General features: G+C 53.8%; 1 protein-coding gene across 2 annotated transcripts in view; it reads right to left on the reverse strand.

Moving 5' to 3' along the window:
- The window catches only part of PRKCB (protein kinase C beta), a 119,183-nt gene that overhangs the window by 40,229 nt on the left and 61,530 nt on the right, over nt 1-17,424 (reverse strand). For both annotated transcript variants that reach the window (XM_083800114.1, XM_083800113.1), the window contains exons 6-8: nt 6,565-6,721; nt 6,048-6,182; nt 4,183-4,279 (exon numbers count right to left, since the gene is read on the reverse strand). In XM_083800114.1, coding sequence (XP_083656240.1) covers nt 4,183-4,279; nt 6,048-6,182; nt 6,565-6,721 — 389 coding nt within the window. The remainder of the gene's footprint in view (nt 1-4,182; nt 4,280-6,047; nt 6,183-6,564; nt 6,722-17,424) is intronic.

Here is a 17,424-nt window from a genome sequence, read left to right on the forward strand (position 1 = left end):
AATCACAGTTCTGATCAGAAGAGCACAAAGCCTTGGACACTCCCCACCTTATCCATCTCTGCTTTTGAAGGAGAAACCTCTAAGTGTACAGCTGTGGCACTGGCTGAAAGCTACTCATTTAATTTGGCTGAAGATGGATTCATACGTGTGCAACTAAACAAGACCAGCCTTTGCGTCGTCACAGAGCCACCCCATGTTGTGTGACTTTGCCTTCGGCAATCCTTACCCTATTGTATTCCAAACTATCTGTAAAAGAAACGTGTACTTATCAGCAGGCAAAACAGTCATGTTCTGTGAAAGCCTCCCTAACTACTCTATCACAGTTAAAAAACAATCTTGTCAGATCAAATTTGACACTAAATTAACCTCTGCGAAAACAAGCTTTAACAAGATTCAAGGGCAATCATCGTGTTTCCATTAAATTACACCCAAAAGCACACCTCTGCGTTTCAGACAAACACTTGTCTCCTGCATGCCTGCAGCTCCAACACCGCAGCACCGGCACTGGTCACGGGAATCTGAACGAAGCTGGACCCAAGGAGGATGGCGCTGTTGCTCCCGAGCCAAGCGGGAAAGGTGAGCATGAAGAGGGGGAAAGGAGGAAGATTTTAATTTGCTTCACTCCAGCAAATTCGCCAGCTGCAGCCCCAGCACTGCCAGCAGCACCGGCGGGTGCCCAGGTGAGCACCCGAGTGTGGAAGCGACTCTGGGTCTCTGCTGCCACCAAGTCCGCGGCTGAAGAGCTGCTGCTGCAGTCGTACTCGGTCCTGTGCTTGACCTGAATTGCGACATCGTGGTATGTTCATAGGAGGTGAGGATACAGATACAACACGGCTTCCTTGATCAAACAGGCTCAGCATGCAGCTAGGCCGGGAGTGAAAAAGGTCTTTCGAGTACAGAGCTCAAGATAACAGTCAGGGAGAGGTCTAGATCAGCACCCTGAAGTGGTGTCTGGTTTTTGCTATGGACTGTCTTTAACGTCCACCTCTAAGTGAGTAAAAAAAGTCCCTTAACCTGTTCTTTAATGCGCTCCTAATGCTGACACAATTTTGAGACCTCTTTAAGGTTTACAACTGAAGCATGTCGAATACTGCTCACAAAAAAATAATAATTAAAAAAGCACTTGACCTTCGTTATCCAACTCCATTTGTCATAGTTAATTCCCTACATCTGAATTTATGCAATAGCAGCTGATGTTCACATCTATCAAGCTGTCCCAGCAACCGGCTGATAAAGACCGAGCAGAATTGGCAGCGGGTGTGCTGCCAGGCTTCACGCGGGGCTGCTGTCTCAGGAGGCTTTCTGCTGGAGCCCAGGACGTGCCCGCTGCAGACACGAGGCTGCAGGAAGAGCACGGGCAGGACTTCAGCCAGGAGCCACGCTGCAGGCTGCCGGAGCGGGGCACTGCTCCCGCAGAGGCAGCTCGGCAGGCAGGCAGGCAGCACGCCCGCGGCACCGTGCAGGCTGACACCTCCGTCCTTTCGGCCGGCAATTCTGCAGTGCCAAGTCCACTCAAAATATAAACCTGTCACGCACACCTCAGCTTGGTCCTATTGATTTGTGCTGCCCAGGAACAGGCAGGATCAAGCAGCGCTAACACAGATCGATCGAAGGATTCCTTTTAGCCCTTATCCTCTGGAACGGCAGGCCGGCCCCCTGGCTGCTGCCCTACAAGCAGGCCCCACTGCATTCTTCTCACCTCTCGGGGCAGCTGGCACGAGCCATGGCCGAGCTACTCAGGGATTTCTTTCTCTCCAGCATTGACTTGGTCACAGTGGAGGGTGCAAGCAGGGGAAGATGCAGGAGGGTGGGGATACAGACAGAGCCTGGCAGCACGGAGGGACACTTCTGGACGGTACATTTTCTGATATGCAGTCAGCTCGCCATCTGTGACTTCCACCACACATACCGTTTTAACACCACTGGAACATCAAGAAATGTAAGAAAAGCGGGTAGCTAATTCTCTGCCGAGCTGACAACCATGGCATATGGTTGTATGTCAACTGTTGCATTAGAACTGTCTTATTTTCTTGGATATTCAGGCAAGTTATATATAAATGAGATATGTAAGTGAGATTTAAAAAAAGAAAGGGCATTGAGAGAAAGGAACTGACTCTCCAGTCCCATGCTAGAGTTAAGGAGTTCGTACCGACATCAGTAAGGGCAAATATTTTGTGTATGGCTCATTTCAGGCGAGTCTCCAGATGTACTACATTCATCCTCAGGGTTCTGGGAAGATTTTAGCTGTACTGAAAAAATGGCAAAGATCTATTAATTCAGTGCTGTCTGGATCAATCATTGCAGCAAAATCTTCTATGGCTTACTGAGTAGTGAATAGACATTTCTCCCTGAAGCATCTTTGGGGAGTTATTTGGGTTGCGAGAGCAGTGCTACACGCCAGGGGAAGGACGGTTACCTGCGTTATCAAAAACTAAATCACTGGCTTGTGAGTCTTGCCTCCTTGTTCCTGGCTTACACCTGCACTAACCCCATCAGCACTTCTGACAGGTAGCAGCTTGGTGCAAAGGGCCTGTCTGGGACCACGGCTGCCATGTCCAGCCGACAGAGCCGTCGGCTCTCAGAAACCCAGCGCAGCCTCGGCACACCAGGCAGGGCGCAGAGGCTGCCACGCCAGAATGTGCAGCAGGGCAAGAAAGGGTTTCTTTCTGAGATTACCTGCAGATCCAATTATATCAGCATCTTAATTTATCTTAGGGGTAATAATTCATAACCAGCAGCATGACAGAAAAAAAAACAGACAAAAAAAATACTATTTTATTGCACCTCAGAGCCAGGGCACAGCTGCTGTATCAACGTTTGCACATGCTGACACCGGGAGCACAGTGACATCAGGCCACCCCGGCATACCCAGGGTCTTCATCCCTCTTTAATTGGAAAACAGCGTTGGCAGTATATTAACCGAAGTAAGTGTCTCCTCTTCTAGCTGCTGTACTCCTTTTGGCAAACACAAACAGTGAGTTATGTAATCCTAATAGAAAGTAATCGTCTGAAACAATGCAAATGAAAGGGCGATGTTTGTTGTGCTGCTTTCCTCGTAGTACGAAGAAGTGACTTCTTAAAAATTATGGGATTTGAGACTCCTACCTGCACACAGCAGACATGGGATCAAGCAGTCTTAGCAGTGCACAAGGCATAAAGCAAACATTACACAAAACTGTGCACTGTGCAATATTCTCTGTTGTATTTTCAGCCTGACATAAGTGCCAAAGAATTATTTTCATCTCTCATCTCCTCATCCACCAGAAACAACTTTTCCCTTTCCCAGCTAAGCCACTGTCTGCTGCCGCCACATGCAAAGCCAGAGACATGCACAGGGAGGTCACTGCATTTTCGAATTAGAATGAAGTACTCCTGAAGGATGGCTTGATCAACGTGCTACAGTTAAAAAACATCCTGTCAATCCCAGCAGAAAGTCGTGTGTGAATGAACACTTCATCGCAGCCCCTGGTTCGTCTGAACCCTTGTGCTTTAATGTGCTGTTCAGCAATTTTTAAGAAATGACCACCTTTGGCTCATCTCTCCCAGCTTGCCCTCACCCTGTCTTCAGGTGGCCGCCTTCAGACCTGAATTAAAGCGTGACCATTACACCAAGAGTTGTTAACCCCTCGTTGAGATCCAAACCAGCTGCAGGCATCTCTGTGCAGATGGAAAGAAATATAAACACGCACGGCCACCACACGCTTGAGTGCTGCAGAGCTGAGCACTCGCCAGGGCTCAGCGCACACGGGGCACGCATGCCCAGAGCACAGCACAGCTCCTGACCCGCTAACACGTCCTGTTGGCGGTCAGCCACTTACGTCTCACCCACCCGAACACTGGGAGCTCTGAGCTGAGACCTGTGACCTGCTGTTCAAAAGGCACCACCGCGGCTGCACCGGGACTTTGCCATTCCCGAGTGGAGCAGCGAGGTCCCTGTTTGTTACCTCACGGAGCCAACCCATTGCTGGAAAGCTTCAGTTCTTCAGTGACTTTTTTTTTAGCTAACGTAACCAACAGCGTGCCTTCTGGGGACAGCACCCAGGCCTGGTGTGGAGCAGGCAGCCGTGCTGCACTGGGCGGCTGGGGAAGGGCTGGCTGCGGGCACCAGCAAAAAGCAGGAGGGGGTGCTGAGCCCTACCCTGCCCTGCGGCCCCAACGAGTTCCCAAGAAAAGCCAATTCACCTCAAATTTCTGCCTCAGTTCCTCGTTTCCTTCTTCTCCCTCGGGAGGCACGGGCACGTTGAAGTACTCTCCCTCCTCCTGGCTCAGCAGCTTAAACCTGGAGGGAGACAGCGAGACGGTCAGGGCAGGGCACCGGCTCTCCCCGCCTGTGCCCGTGTCCAGGTGACCCTGCCCCGAGGTGAGGAGGACCCCAAACCTCGCACCCCCAGACCTCCCATCCACCACGCTTCCAGATGTGCAACCGGGCACGGGGCTGTTGTTGGGACCCCCAGGGGGCTGGGGGTTGGCCAGCACACCCCTGCCGTGCAGCATGGGGCACCGCTGCCTCCTCGGACGCACCATCCTGCCCCAAACCCGCAGGGAAGGCAGGGCATGGGGTCCTCCCCCCTACCACTGCCCTGGCCAGGGCAGAGCCCGGCTCCGGCTCCCTGGGGACAACGCGCACCCCACCGGGAGCCAGGCGGGCACCGACAGCCCTGAGCACACAGCCGGGGCTCTCACAGGAAGGGGAAGAGTTTAACCAGCAATTATCAGAAATCATGGAAATGTCATTCAGATCTGAGGCGTTTTACACAGCCGCAGGCAAAGCTTTGGCTCCATCAGCGCATCCTCTCCCGGCAGCCAGAGAGGAGCAGTTATCAGCTGGGTGTTATCTATAGAGCCTGCGTCTGCACTGAATGAACAAAGCGCTATTTGCATAATATAGGGACAGACTCTTCCTCTGAGCTCGTTTCCTCCATTAACTGCAGTAGTTTAGATATGAAATATACATCAGAGCTCCTTCTAGAGTTTATTCCAGCCAAATACTGTGACAAGGAAAATTACTTAGATCTCCACTTACATGATTTTTAAAAGGCTGGGAAAACCATCACACTTTGCACTGCATTAGAAACAGGCGGTGCACCAACCCCAGCTGAGGCACACGCAGCTTCACAGATGATTGCAAATTTAGGAGGAAGTGACAATTTTTTCCCCCAGAAGAGAATTTATGCCTCAATCACGGTCTGTTCTACACTGAGCGGGGCATGAGGGTCTGAGGTCCGCGGCCCCTGCTGAGCAGCGCCCCAGCCCTGTGCTCCCACAGGAGGAGGCAGCACACCCTCCGGGGTGTCTTCTCACCTCACCTAATGCAAAGTAATGCCACACCAGTTTTGGTTTCCAAAAGACATACAATATCTATTTTCAATTACTACACTTCACATGGTAAGCGTGGAAAAGTAACACAAGCTCTCAGGCATCAGTGGCTGGGGGAAAAAAAAGCAAAGGAATAAGGCATGTATCCTGCTGGGGAAGATAAAATGGAAATGAACAGACCCATTCAGTGTGATTTTGCAGACCCACTGTGTTCATCTTTCGTATGGTAACGAGCGGCAGTAATTACACACTTTGGGCAGCGCTCCTCCTTTTATTGAAGCGCCCCCCCCATCGCTCCTGCTGCTCCGCGCTGCAGGGACGGCTGTGCTGGGCAGGTACCGCGAGCCCCTGGCCCTAGCCCTAGCCCTACTCGCCTCCAGAGGCTCAGGCTGGTGAGGCCACGCTGCCAGCCCGGGACAGAAGTTACAGGAATCCAATCCGAAGCTGCTGGAAAACGCTCCTTCTCCTGGCAGCCGATACATTCTCCTTCTGAAGCCTCTGTACTGAGACCCCGGAGGGAGCGGCGGCCCTCGCGGCCACAAACAGCGTGCTGACCAGACACGTCCCTGAAGCGATCCCAGTGTGCCTGTGGCAACAAGAAGCCACAAAAGAAGGTCCCTGAAGGGAAGGAGGCTGCCAAGAGAACAAAGGGCTGCCGTGTCTTCTCCCATCGGGTACAAAAAGACCACTTTGCCCACAGCTCTGCACTTTTAAACCAATTGCGTTCTTACCATCCATCAACTCCAGACTTCTGCAGCTCGGAAATCCCGAAGGACAAGGAGCCCATGAAATCATTTCTGCTGGTCAGATCCCAGTCCCAAATCTCCACAGACAACCTTCTGTCTTTGTCTGCCTCTTTCAGTTGGCTGGAAGAGAGGAAAGAAAAGGGATGTCTGATTTTTGGAAGCCACTGCTATGCCACCACGCCCTTCACATGCCATCAGCGCGTGGGTGCGACATGAAGGGATGGCCTTCAGCAACAAGGCTGCTCTTTAACATTGATTTCCTGACAGCATCTGTTTCAAATGGAGAACGTGAAGCTCCTTCCCAAAACACTCGGCTTTGGTCAGGGGACAGAGCAGAAATTTGAGCATTTCTGAGCCACGTTTACAGGACTGAAAAGAATCATTTCTCAGTTGAATCAGCTTGATCTCTCCGAATAATTAAATCAGAGGAAATACAATGACATTAATTCTTAGGGGGTGAGAAAAATTAGTTTAAAAGTTCAGACATTTTTCTTGTACTTACAATTTAAATGTCTCATTCCACTCAGGATTCAGGGAGCACTTTATAGTTTTGGTCTTCTGTTTGCTTTCATTTTTGGGGTCAGGGATTAATTTAAGCTTCACGTAGGGATCTGACAAGCCATTAGGATCCATAGGAACTAGGTTTTTAGCATCTCTTACTGAGGAGGAGAAAAAGGATTAAATTCAATATTCAAACTGTAAAAAATATCCAGAAACCTAGACAACATCCCCGTGTGCCAACGACGTGTATGAAAATAGCGATTAAAAACAGAATGAAAGCTGAATGTGAGCAGACACGGGCATTACATAAGAAGCGGCAGAGTTAGCAACACCAAGCATAGAGCTCGAACGGACAACGGAGGCTGAAGGATCGACTCAACAGGCTGTTTTCATTTTCTGACAGGATGATTTGTTGTTTGCTTTCTTTTCCCTGCAGCAGTTTAAAGCTGCTGCTTTTCCTCTAGCAGAGCAGCACCAACCTGCGCTCTCAGGAGTGGCAGCGTGCGGCTGCTGCCCTCGCAGCTCCAGCTCGCCCCAGGGCTCAGCCTCTCCCAAAAGCCCCTTCCCAAAGCCCAGCCAGCACCCGCAGGGGCTTCGCAGGGCTCGGTGCACAGAGCAGGTCCTCATCTCGGGCACCTCCTTGGCTCCAGCAGCCTGCATCACCCGCCTTTCCCCAAGGCCAGTGCAAGGGGCTGGGGGTGCGGGTGAAGGGCAGGGCAGGGGGGCGGCTCCTGCTGTGCTCCCAGGGCCAGCCGAGCACAAGAGCTCGGGGAGAGGCTGAGCTGAGCGCGGGCTCTGCTCTCCCCTGACCTCCTGAGAGCAGAGGCAGCGAGGCCACAGCAAGGGGTGCCCGTGTTTGGAGGCGAGCGGAGAGCAGCCGCACGGCCAGCAGCGGGGACTCGGCAGCAGGAAGGGGGAGAGAGGAGTCGCCAGGCGGACGCAGCCGGGCCGCTTGTGTTGGGAAATTTGTCTTCAGACAAAGTGGGGGCTCCAGGGAGGGTCCTCGCTTGGCCCCGCTGCAGGACCCGCACACCCGGGCTGCCGCCGGCCGCAGCGAGGGAGGTGACGGCCGCTCCTCCGAGCACGGAGCGGGGCTGCCTGCAGCCGCTCTCGATGAGGAGGGATCAAAGGGCAGCGAGCACAGGAGGGCGAAGGCAAACCTGCGGGCTACTGAGGAGGCTTGTAATTGGATTGTGGCTCTGACAAGGGAAATACGACGGGGATGATCTAAGTGTCTTGCCGTGGACTGAATCAAAAAGGGCCTGTCTTCTGGGAGAAGGAGCTTATCTCCCCCTCAGCCTGAGCAGAGATACCACCAGAGATGCCAGAGCTGAAACGCCCTCTGGGACACGGTGGAGCACAGCCCTAGGAAGGGGAAAGGCTGCTTGGAAATAACTGAAGCAGAAGTTCCCTGCCCCTGCGCTGCAGGGAGGCACAGCTCCTTTGGGTGCTTGCAGGCAGGCCCAGCTGCCAAAATACCTGAACCCCCCCGGCTGCCCCCAGCAGCAATGCAGCAAGTCCCACCGGGGCAGGGATTTGCCCCGTGCCCTGTTCCAGAGGAGAGGACTCAGCTTGCTGTGAGGTGCTGCAGGAACTAAAAGATGCTTTCAGAGAGTCAGTGAGAGCAGAAACAATTGCTCCACTCCCAAATCACCAGCAAGGAGTTTCTGATGCAAGGTTGGGAGCCAGATAGTTTTAAAAAAGGAATTAATGCTCCAAAATCTGCAATCTCCTGCTGTCCTCCTGAAGCATTGCCCAATTTCCAGCTCCATGGAATAAAACTTGTAGCCAAAAATCAAATCTGCATGTATAAACTAGCTCATTTATCAAACACGACAGCCTGACAGCAGCTCGCAAGACAGAGAGAGGCAAGCCTGCCGGGAATTGCCTGCTGCCCAATTAAGGTGCCTGGGCAGCCCTATCAATTCTCCAGCCCCACATATTTCTCCCACAGTGACCAGTGCGGGAACCAGTGCCTCCCCGGCACCTGCGAGAGAAGGGGAGGGAATGACTGCATTACTGGCAGCCTCGGAAACCCTGACACACAGTGTCCAGAGACCTCGCAGCGGACGCTGTCATGCCCAGGACAGGCCGCATGCCCTCACTGCGAGATTAAGGCTCGCCAGCAGTCGGTCAGGTCAGGGACGGGGGCACCAGCTCGGTGCCACACGAGGTTCCTGTGCTGTGGCTCCCCCAGGAGGACCCAACGCCCACGGTGCTGCCAGCACCCATGGACCTGCACTCGGCTCTGCTCCGAAATCAGAAGTCACCCACAGGGCAGATGCTGAGGGGTCTTCCTGAGGAACTGAGGACACCAGGACAACCTCGAAGTGCCCGTTTGGAGATGCCCAGAGAGGAGGATGCACCCTTCCTGCCCCGGAGAGCACCAGGACGCAGACACCGGGCATCCCTGGGGCAGCAGAACATAGGGCCCGCACGGCTTTCAATCTTCTCAAGCTTTTTCAAGCTTCAACGGTGCCCAGAGACAGGCCAGGAGGCAGTGGGCACAGGCTGAAGCACACGAAGTTCCAGCCAAACGTGAGAAAACACTTCTTTACTGTGAGGCTGACAGCTCTGGCACAGGCTGCCAGGGAGGCTGTGCGGTCTCCTCAGGAGACGCTCAGTACCCCCTGGATGCCACCCTGCGCCCCGTGCTCTGGGGGACCCTGCTGGGCAGGGGCTGCACTGGGTGATCTCCGGAGGCCCCTTCCCACCTCCACCACTCTGGGGCTCTCCAGGTCCTGCTGCGGTGCTCTGCGGAGCCCAGGCGATGGGCAGCTTTGCAGAAGCCCCGGGCTGCCCCTGCACAGACGGAAACCCGCAGCAGTGCCGGGCTGGCGACCGCGGGTGGAACAGCTCTTCCCAGCCTCACCCGCACAACAGACGGGGCTGTGAGAGCAGCCTGAGCAGTCGTGCCTCCCTCCATTTATAGCTCCTTGCTGTGACACAAGCAGCATGACTTCATTTCTGTAATGTCTTGACAATTATTTTCATGTGCCATTTGACAAATGAATCATTTTTTATAAAGTTTGGACATAAATACCAGCTCTGCACTTCAGAGGATACACAGTAGTTATTCTGCAGCTTAATTTGGACTCTCAGTCAAAATCTTCTGTGGAAAGCTTTGTACCATCCAAGCAGAAAGGCTCGCAATCTGCTGTGTGAAATCTCTAAGTAATGAGTTTAATTTCCAAGGACCCTGCCAGGGCTCTGCACCAATCCAGCCGGAGTGCCTTCCTCTCCCTCACCCCTTATCGGAGAAGAAGAACAGAGTTTCTCATCACCATTATAAGCTTTTATCTGTGTCTTTTAGATACGAAACAAACAAATAATCTTTACAGCCCTGTTCTTGAATTATAAAACACGAAAACGTATTGGCGAGAAGTCCCACGGCGGGGCCTGACAAACCACTACCTGAGTAGCAACGAGGCCGTACAGGAGGCAGCCCCCGAGCGTTCCTACACGAGCACAGGAGCAGCTCCTGCAGCTCGCAGCGCTCGGTGCCCTGCCCTCGCTGCCCGGGGGAACGGCCGCGGGGCCGGGACCTCGGCTGCCCGCGGGACCCAGCGCCCGGCCGCGGGGACGTGCCACCGCGCCACACTGAGTCATGCAAAGGCTCTGACTTCGACTCGTTTTTCACCGTCCAAACGGCCAGGGTAACGTACTCTAGAGACAAATGAATAAGCCCGTGTAATTTATCAGGCCATTGTTCAGTTCTTTATGGAACAGGAAAAATAATTCCTGACCCTCAGAGTCAATCAGTTTATGCCCTGAAGCATGAGATTTGATTACCTCATGTCATTATCTCAGCACGCAGACCTAGAAATTTCATTAATGGGAATAATAATATCTTTTCATTAAAAAAAATAATGCTTCTGCTTGACCTTAAGTAACTTTCTGATTTTTGTTTGTTTGTTTGTTTGTTTTCATGCAGAAAACAACTAAGTGAAAGAAAAATAGTTTAAAAAGCCTTGTAGTGATACCCCGTGTTAGAGTAAATATGCTTCTCTCAGTTTATGGCATTTCTCTGGCAGTTAAATTTGATGTAAAATAGTTTGACATCTCTTATGTTCTGACAGTTTTGTGCACCGTTGCAAAGTAGTAACATCATTATTAATAGCGAGGAGTAAGAAAATTATGGTCTCATTTCGAGCAGGTGCTCTTAAACCACCCTGGGTACCAAACCTGCTGAGAAGCAGCTGCCGCGGCCTCGGGCGAACATCGCGGGAGGTGCACGGCCCCACGCGGGGCCTCGCCAGCGCTGGGGGGGATGTGGGCGCAGGCACCGGCTGCCTGGGGAAAGCACCGCGGGCTGCGGAAGGGAAGGGGCGTGCAGGGGCAGCCCATGGTGCCCCCACCTGCCCACGGCAGCGGCGCCCACGGCCACCTCCGCACACATCTGTGCAGGCACGCAGGGACACGGACGGCGGGGGTGTGCCTGGGCTGCGGCCCCGCTGACGCCATGCGCACGCTGCTCGCCCCGCAGTGACACATCGCTGTGCCTCCAACGGCACGGGTGCAGCACGGGCAGACAAGCCTGATTTTTCACCCATTTCCCATGCACATCGCACGAGGCTGCTCGGAGGGTGGCCTCTCCTGCGTGGTGGGCACCACAGCACGGGGAAGTCCTGGCCAGGGAAACACTCTGCTGCCCTGGGATGAGATGTCCCCGCATCGCCCCGTGCTGGGCTCTGCTGCCGGCTGCAGTGGTGGCAGGTGCAGGAGGGTGGCTCTGGGCTTGCATCACCGGGCAGGGGCACCCCAGCCGCTGGCAGCAAAGGGCTGCAGCTGGCCCAGCCACCTGCCTGCCCGCCGATAGCACCAGGTTCCCACGGGAAGGCAAAATTAATATGCCGGGTAAAGGAAGACCAGAAAGTTCTTTGCTAAATATGCAGTGCCATATGGGGGTTCACTTCTATGTGAAAAGGAGAAAAAAAAAAAAAGCCTACAACAAAACCCACTCCTACCCAGCTCTTAAAGACAACTTATACTGGCTGCCAAATCCTTTACCTTCATCTGTGAGTAAGCAGGGCCATTGGAACACTTTCAGTGCAGATCATTCTGCTTCCCACTGCACTCCAGGGAAAAAAACTTCTGAAAGCCCTCTCGTTGCAAGAGGAGGTCAGAGTTTGGCAGCCCCACCACCTCACCGTGGCCTCAGCCAGCAACGTGCACAGAACTGCCAGCGGTGCCCCCATCTCACACCTCCTGGACAGGATTTTGGGGAAGGGGAAGGCTCTCGGGCAGACTTCCTACAGCACTGCACCTTCCTCCCTCCAGCGGCAGGCACCACCCCCGTCTGGGAGCAGCCACACTGCAGCGCGCACCTGGTGCTCAGATTAGCACCCTCGTGCATTAAAACATTTAATTAATGCTCCGCAGAGGAATATATTTGCACATGCTTATACAATAGAAAAGGCACAGGACTCATTATGGCCAAATCTTCCTGGGCTGGTGATTATTAATTAATACACTTCCAGCTCTTTTATCTAATCATGGCATAATTGATTTCAGTTTTGGTCAATGTTTTACTTCATCAGCTCAGTAAATAGCAAGGCCCAGTCCAAGCAGCCTGTGCCAACCTTGCGGGCGCTGGCAAAACTTAGGGCAGCTTGGGAGCCCCAATATGGGCAGGAAAAGGAGGCCCCTTCCCTGGGGCAGGGGCCACGGACCATAGCAAGGGGACGTGGTGCTCCCGGCCCCACGTGCAGGACACACAACCACCAGCCCTTGCACTAGGACAGCGCGTGCTCTGCCTTAGCACGCACCCCGGCCGCAGTTACAGAGCACTGAACAATCCCCATCTCCCACTGGAGACAGGCACAGCAGGAGCGATGTACGAGCAGAGTCCTTCCTGCTGCTAATATCAAACAATTTCCATGACAAAGCTCTGTGCACCTTACTGCCTTACCGCCTCTGAGAAGTCTGAGCTGAGAAGCGCCAGATTTAATGGACTCTGAGCCCAGCAATGACTTAGCTTCGTATGCTCTCGCTTCTCCGTTTCCCAAACTCAAATATTCATGTCTCTTAATACGACAGACTCAAAATAATCTGCATTGAGAAGCTTTTCTATTATGGAAGCAAAAATGTGCAACGCCTTGATGACATTTTAATTTGCTACAATTTCCCACTTTATCCAGCAGTCTTTTCCTGCTAATAAGATACTTGATCAAAGCCCAGAACAGAACACAGACCGTGAATACACATTTGCTGTTGTCCAACATTAGCCAAATTATGCCCTGCCACACTCCATCACTCTGCCTTCCACATGAGGCACGACACAGACACACAGCACATCGCTCCTACCCGGCAGCGCCCTGCCGCCGCATCGCAGCAGATCGCGCGTGCCCGCGGGTGCGCACGGCATCCCGTGCGCTGGGCTCGGCGCTGCACTCGCGAGTCTCGTTGCCTGCAGCCCTGGCTGTGAGTTCGTGCCGCGTGTGGGGTCAGAGAACGGCGTAACCCGGCTGCACTGCTGCCCTCCGAGCTGGCCAGCCCCCACCTGTGGGCACAGAGCAGCATTGACCAGCCCCAGGGGATCCTCTTTGCATTTCAGGTGAAACGACGAGTGCCAGCAACCCCTGAGAGCAGGCGGTAATGCTGACAAGTGTTTGTAGGCTTGCTGAGCATAACAGACCTGAGTCCTGAAGTGGCTGAGGTAAAATCTGCCCAAGTCAATGAAGCATTTTTAGGTGGCTTTTGAAGGGACTTAATTTGTTTTGGCAGTCTCACGAGTCTTGGAGGACTTCTAGGTACCCAAACGCTTTGTTTACCAGGCCCAAAAAATCACTTTTATTTCATCAGGCAGCTCAAGCTAAATAACCCGGCCCACACTACCTACTTAGTATGACAAAGCCGTAAGTGTGAGTTTGCTGTGGTTTACGTGGTGGGTGAGAGAAACAGAGATCTTTTTGCCATTAAAGGAGAAGCAACCGAACAGAGCCCTCCTGGCGCTGGGTGCAGCAGGGCGGCTGCTGCCGTCCCCGCCACCTCCCGGCCCCCTCTGCTCCTCAGCAGCCACCGGTCGGCTCCTGCGCGCTCCCAAGCTTCCAGCTGGAAAACCCCACCCAGCGTGTGACTGCCCTTCCGAAAGGGCGAGAGCCTCCAAAGACTATCACCAAGTTAGCGGTGCTGATGTCAGGAAGCCAAGGTGCTGAGGTTTATCTCCGGCAGCTCACCACTATAGCTCTGCACAGGGCTGTGCGCGCGGCGGCTGGCACGGGTTGGGTGCTTCGGAGGGTGCTCAGCTCAGCGGGGCCCGGTCCTGCAGCTGCACGGCACGGCACTGGCTGCAAGGAGGCTTTGTCGCCACTAAAAATCATGCAGCCAGCAAGCAGACCTGCTAGCGCAATTTCTAGCCACTTGCTTGTGGTGTCCCAGCCTCATGTATCCGCTCCCTGCGTCCTGTTCTGCCAGCGCTGAAGGTAAGTTTCAGCTCCAGCCCGTCTAACTGCACAGGAGCGCTGGACGTCCAAACACGTTTCTCCTTCTGCTCAAATCCGTCTTGTCTAATTAGGCCTGGAGCCAAAGCCTGCCTCCTGCTAAGGCACCACGCAGGACGCCTCGCACAACTGACGCTGCTCTGTGCCGAGCACCAACCATGCCAAACGAGCGAGCTGAGCGTGGGGAGCCAGCTGGGCCCCCTGCACTGTGCACAGCCCAAAGCAATGCTCAGCGTGACCCAGCTGGGTTGGCACCGGCCCACTCTGCTCCTTCCTGGCCCCACGCATGCCCCTGGGCTTGCAGTCACCGCCTGTGGACGTGGATGGGGCTCCCACAGCCCCCAGTGCTTCTGGAGAGAAGACAGCACTCTCTAAGAGCATGTACAGAACTGCGTAGCTGGATGGGATGCAGGTTGCTGTGTGCCCTAATAACAAGGCCCCCAGACACCCGTCCCAGCACCAGCTGGGCAGACACGCACCAAGCCTGTGGCAACAGCGCAGAGCCACAGCCTTAGGAAGGTGCCATTTATTTGTCCAGGTACCTTGTTATGAGACAACACCATGCATTTGTAGACACTGGGAACACCAATAAATCCCGGTGCTTCAGAAACACCCTTGCAGCAGCAGACAATTGCACTCACAGGGCTTTGATTGCAGTGAGCAAAGCTGCACTCTTGCGTGCACCATTATACAGTTGCACGCAATGCACAGTGTGACCAGAGCCGTAAGGGGGCCGCTCCCCGGACACCAAGGAGCGATTAACACCACAACCTGGAGCTCCAAGCAGGGGCAGCTCCGGGCCCAGCCGAGCAGCCCCAGCCCAGCACCCGTTCCTGCGAGCATGGGGCTGGGTCTCTGCCACCAGCCTCTCGCCCACGCCCTCAGGGCGGGCATCAGCCGGGGCCAGAGCTGCTCCTGATCGCATCACTGCAGCTGGCACAAGTCAACTCCATCGAGAGCCAGCCAGGACCATTCTGTGCACGTTTCGTGGACCTGGAGCAATGTGCAGTTTCAGCTGCTGCCTTCTGATCTCCTGCCTCGCCCAACAGCCACTACCCAAACCTCACGGGAACCAACACAGCCGCTCTCTCCAGTCGTCCACCCCATAGCTTTGAGGTTCATCCCAGTTCTTTAGAGCTAAGAATATTGGAGCTTGGATTTTTCTTGTATTAGCATTTTTTTTTACAATTTTAGTATCTACAGACCATGCTGTAGACAGGACTGTACCATGTCGAGTGCTATAAAGCAGCAAAATGAGAGCACAGCTCAACGAAACCACAGCCTACGTACAAGCCTGGAACTTGCGTCCCTGCAAAACATCCACTCCTTTCCCATGTCACGTTGAGGTTTGTGGTTAAAATTGCACCTTGCGGCAGCAAGTTTCACAGAGCACGTTCGTGTTATGTTTCAACATGTTTCCTTTCTTATTGATTTTCATTTTGTGAGATTAGGATCACGAGCACCCACTGTGCTGATAAGAGCAGCAGCGTCCTGTCTGCTGCCAGCGTGCAGAGGAGGTCTCAGAGGGAGGGAGAAACACTGCCTGGGGCAAACCATGGTCTTCAGAAAGGGGGTATGAGCAGATGCAGTTCTGCATATTGCTAGCTGACCAAACAAGTCATTTCAGATCAAACACCACATTTTGTTTAACCAAAAAGCTGCATTTTCCATCGAGAGGAAAAGGTTATCATTAGAAGAAAAAGAGTCAGAGAAAGAGGGAGAAAAGAAAAACAAGCTACCAAAAAGCATTTCGCAAATCCTGTCAAATTCAAATCAAGGAAAAAATAAAAGCATTTACTTCCTCAGCTCCAATGCCATGCCCATGCTGCCACCTGCAGGCACTTGCTCCTGCCCAGCTCACGCTGCCTGCTCGCTGCCACCACAGCCAAGCACCGAGGGACCTTTCACATCTCATGCTCCAGTTGCGATGCTCTGGGCCATGGGGGAGCTTAACAGATTTCTGGACAAGGGCCCTGCACACCCGACAGGATGGAGAAATCTTGCCCCAGCACCAAAATCTGCATTTTGCCATGCAGCCAGGTACACTGGCGCTTAGGCATCATCGAAAGCCCCTCAAAAACAGACGCCGGCCCTGCACTACCCCAAGAGCTCAGCACGTTACGGCGTCCAGCACTGCCTCGTGAAGCAGCAGAAAGAAATTGCCCAGAAGAGAGGAGCTGGCAGCAGGGAGACCGTGTGCAGGGCTTGGAAATGCAGACAAATTTGTGAGGCTGGCAGCAGGGGGGGCTTTAGTTTTATTGTTTCAGTAAAGCGCTGGCTTCAAAGAAGCTGCTGCTCATGTCTGGTTCGGGGTTCAGCCCTCCAGGCTCAGCCAGCCGGGTGCCAGTGAGCTGCGGATGTGCCCGTGCGGGGCCCAGGGGGACACTGGTGCCTCGGGAATGAGGCTTCATCCCCAGCAGCCACTGCCAAGGGACCGCAGCTGGTGGTGCCGCGCTGTCGCTCCCTGCCTGCCCCAAACCGGGATTTCTGCAGGACACGTGTAAAGGGCATCGCCCACCAGGAATCGGCTCCAGCAAAGCCCCCGGCTGGCTCAGCCCCATCTCCCCAGCGCCCCGTGCTGGGCTGCATCACCGGCGGAGCTGTGCTGCAACCATGCCCCAATTTTACAGGTTCTGGCCTCTCCCTGCCAAAAACACACCGCCACAAACCCAGAAATTATCTGCAGGCTCTGCCTCCTTGAAGCAAACAGCCGCTGGGGGAACGGAAATCTGTCGCCCTACTGGACGTGAGCCAAAGCAGGCGCCAGCAGCACAAACTGTGGTGCCCAGCTGCGGTCTGCACACACGTGGCTCCCAAATGCCAGGGCCACGTTTGCTTGGGTCTGGGTGGACATTTCCACCTCCCTCCGAATTCTGCAATGAAAAGCCCAAGGCCCTCACCTGCCTGGTCAGGTAGGAGGAAACTCAGCAGTGAGTGCACAAAGTCTCTCCACTCTCAAAGTGCTCCCACTCCTTCATTAGCTATGCAGCAGAGCTGGGGAGCACAGTACATTTTCCTTGCCTTTCTGGAAAAGCCAACAGATGACATGTTTTCACCAACACCTCCATAAAGGGCCAGAAATAAAACAGTCTTTCAAACCCAGCTGAAGAAAAGAAATTCCAGCTGCACAGAAAGGGCTGAGGGAGTTTCTGCCCTGCCTCCCGAGCCACGGGAACACCACCTCGGTGTCTGGGAGCCTTCTGTGCTCGTGGGACTGGCAGCTCTGTATGCCCATCCACTCAGCCTGGGTGCATGAGAGGCTGGGTTCAAGACCTGCCTTGTCCCCTGGAGCAAGGTGCCTAGAGAGCAGTATTGGCGTAAAAGAAAGTCCCATGTTTCAATGAAGCTCTCCTTTAAGGGAAAAAATAATTTTCTTATGCAAGGCTGAGGTTGCTTCTGCCCCTGCCTAGTCATTCTCA

This window comes from Anser anser (genome assembly GCF_964211835.1).
Source record: "Anser anser genome assembly, chromosome: 15".
Classification (NCBI taxonomy): Eukaryota; Metazoa; Chordata; class Aves; order Anseriformes; family Anatidae; genus Anser; species Anser anser.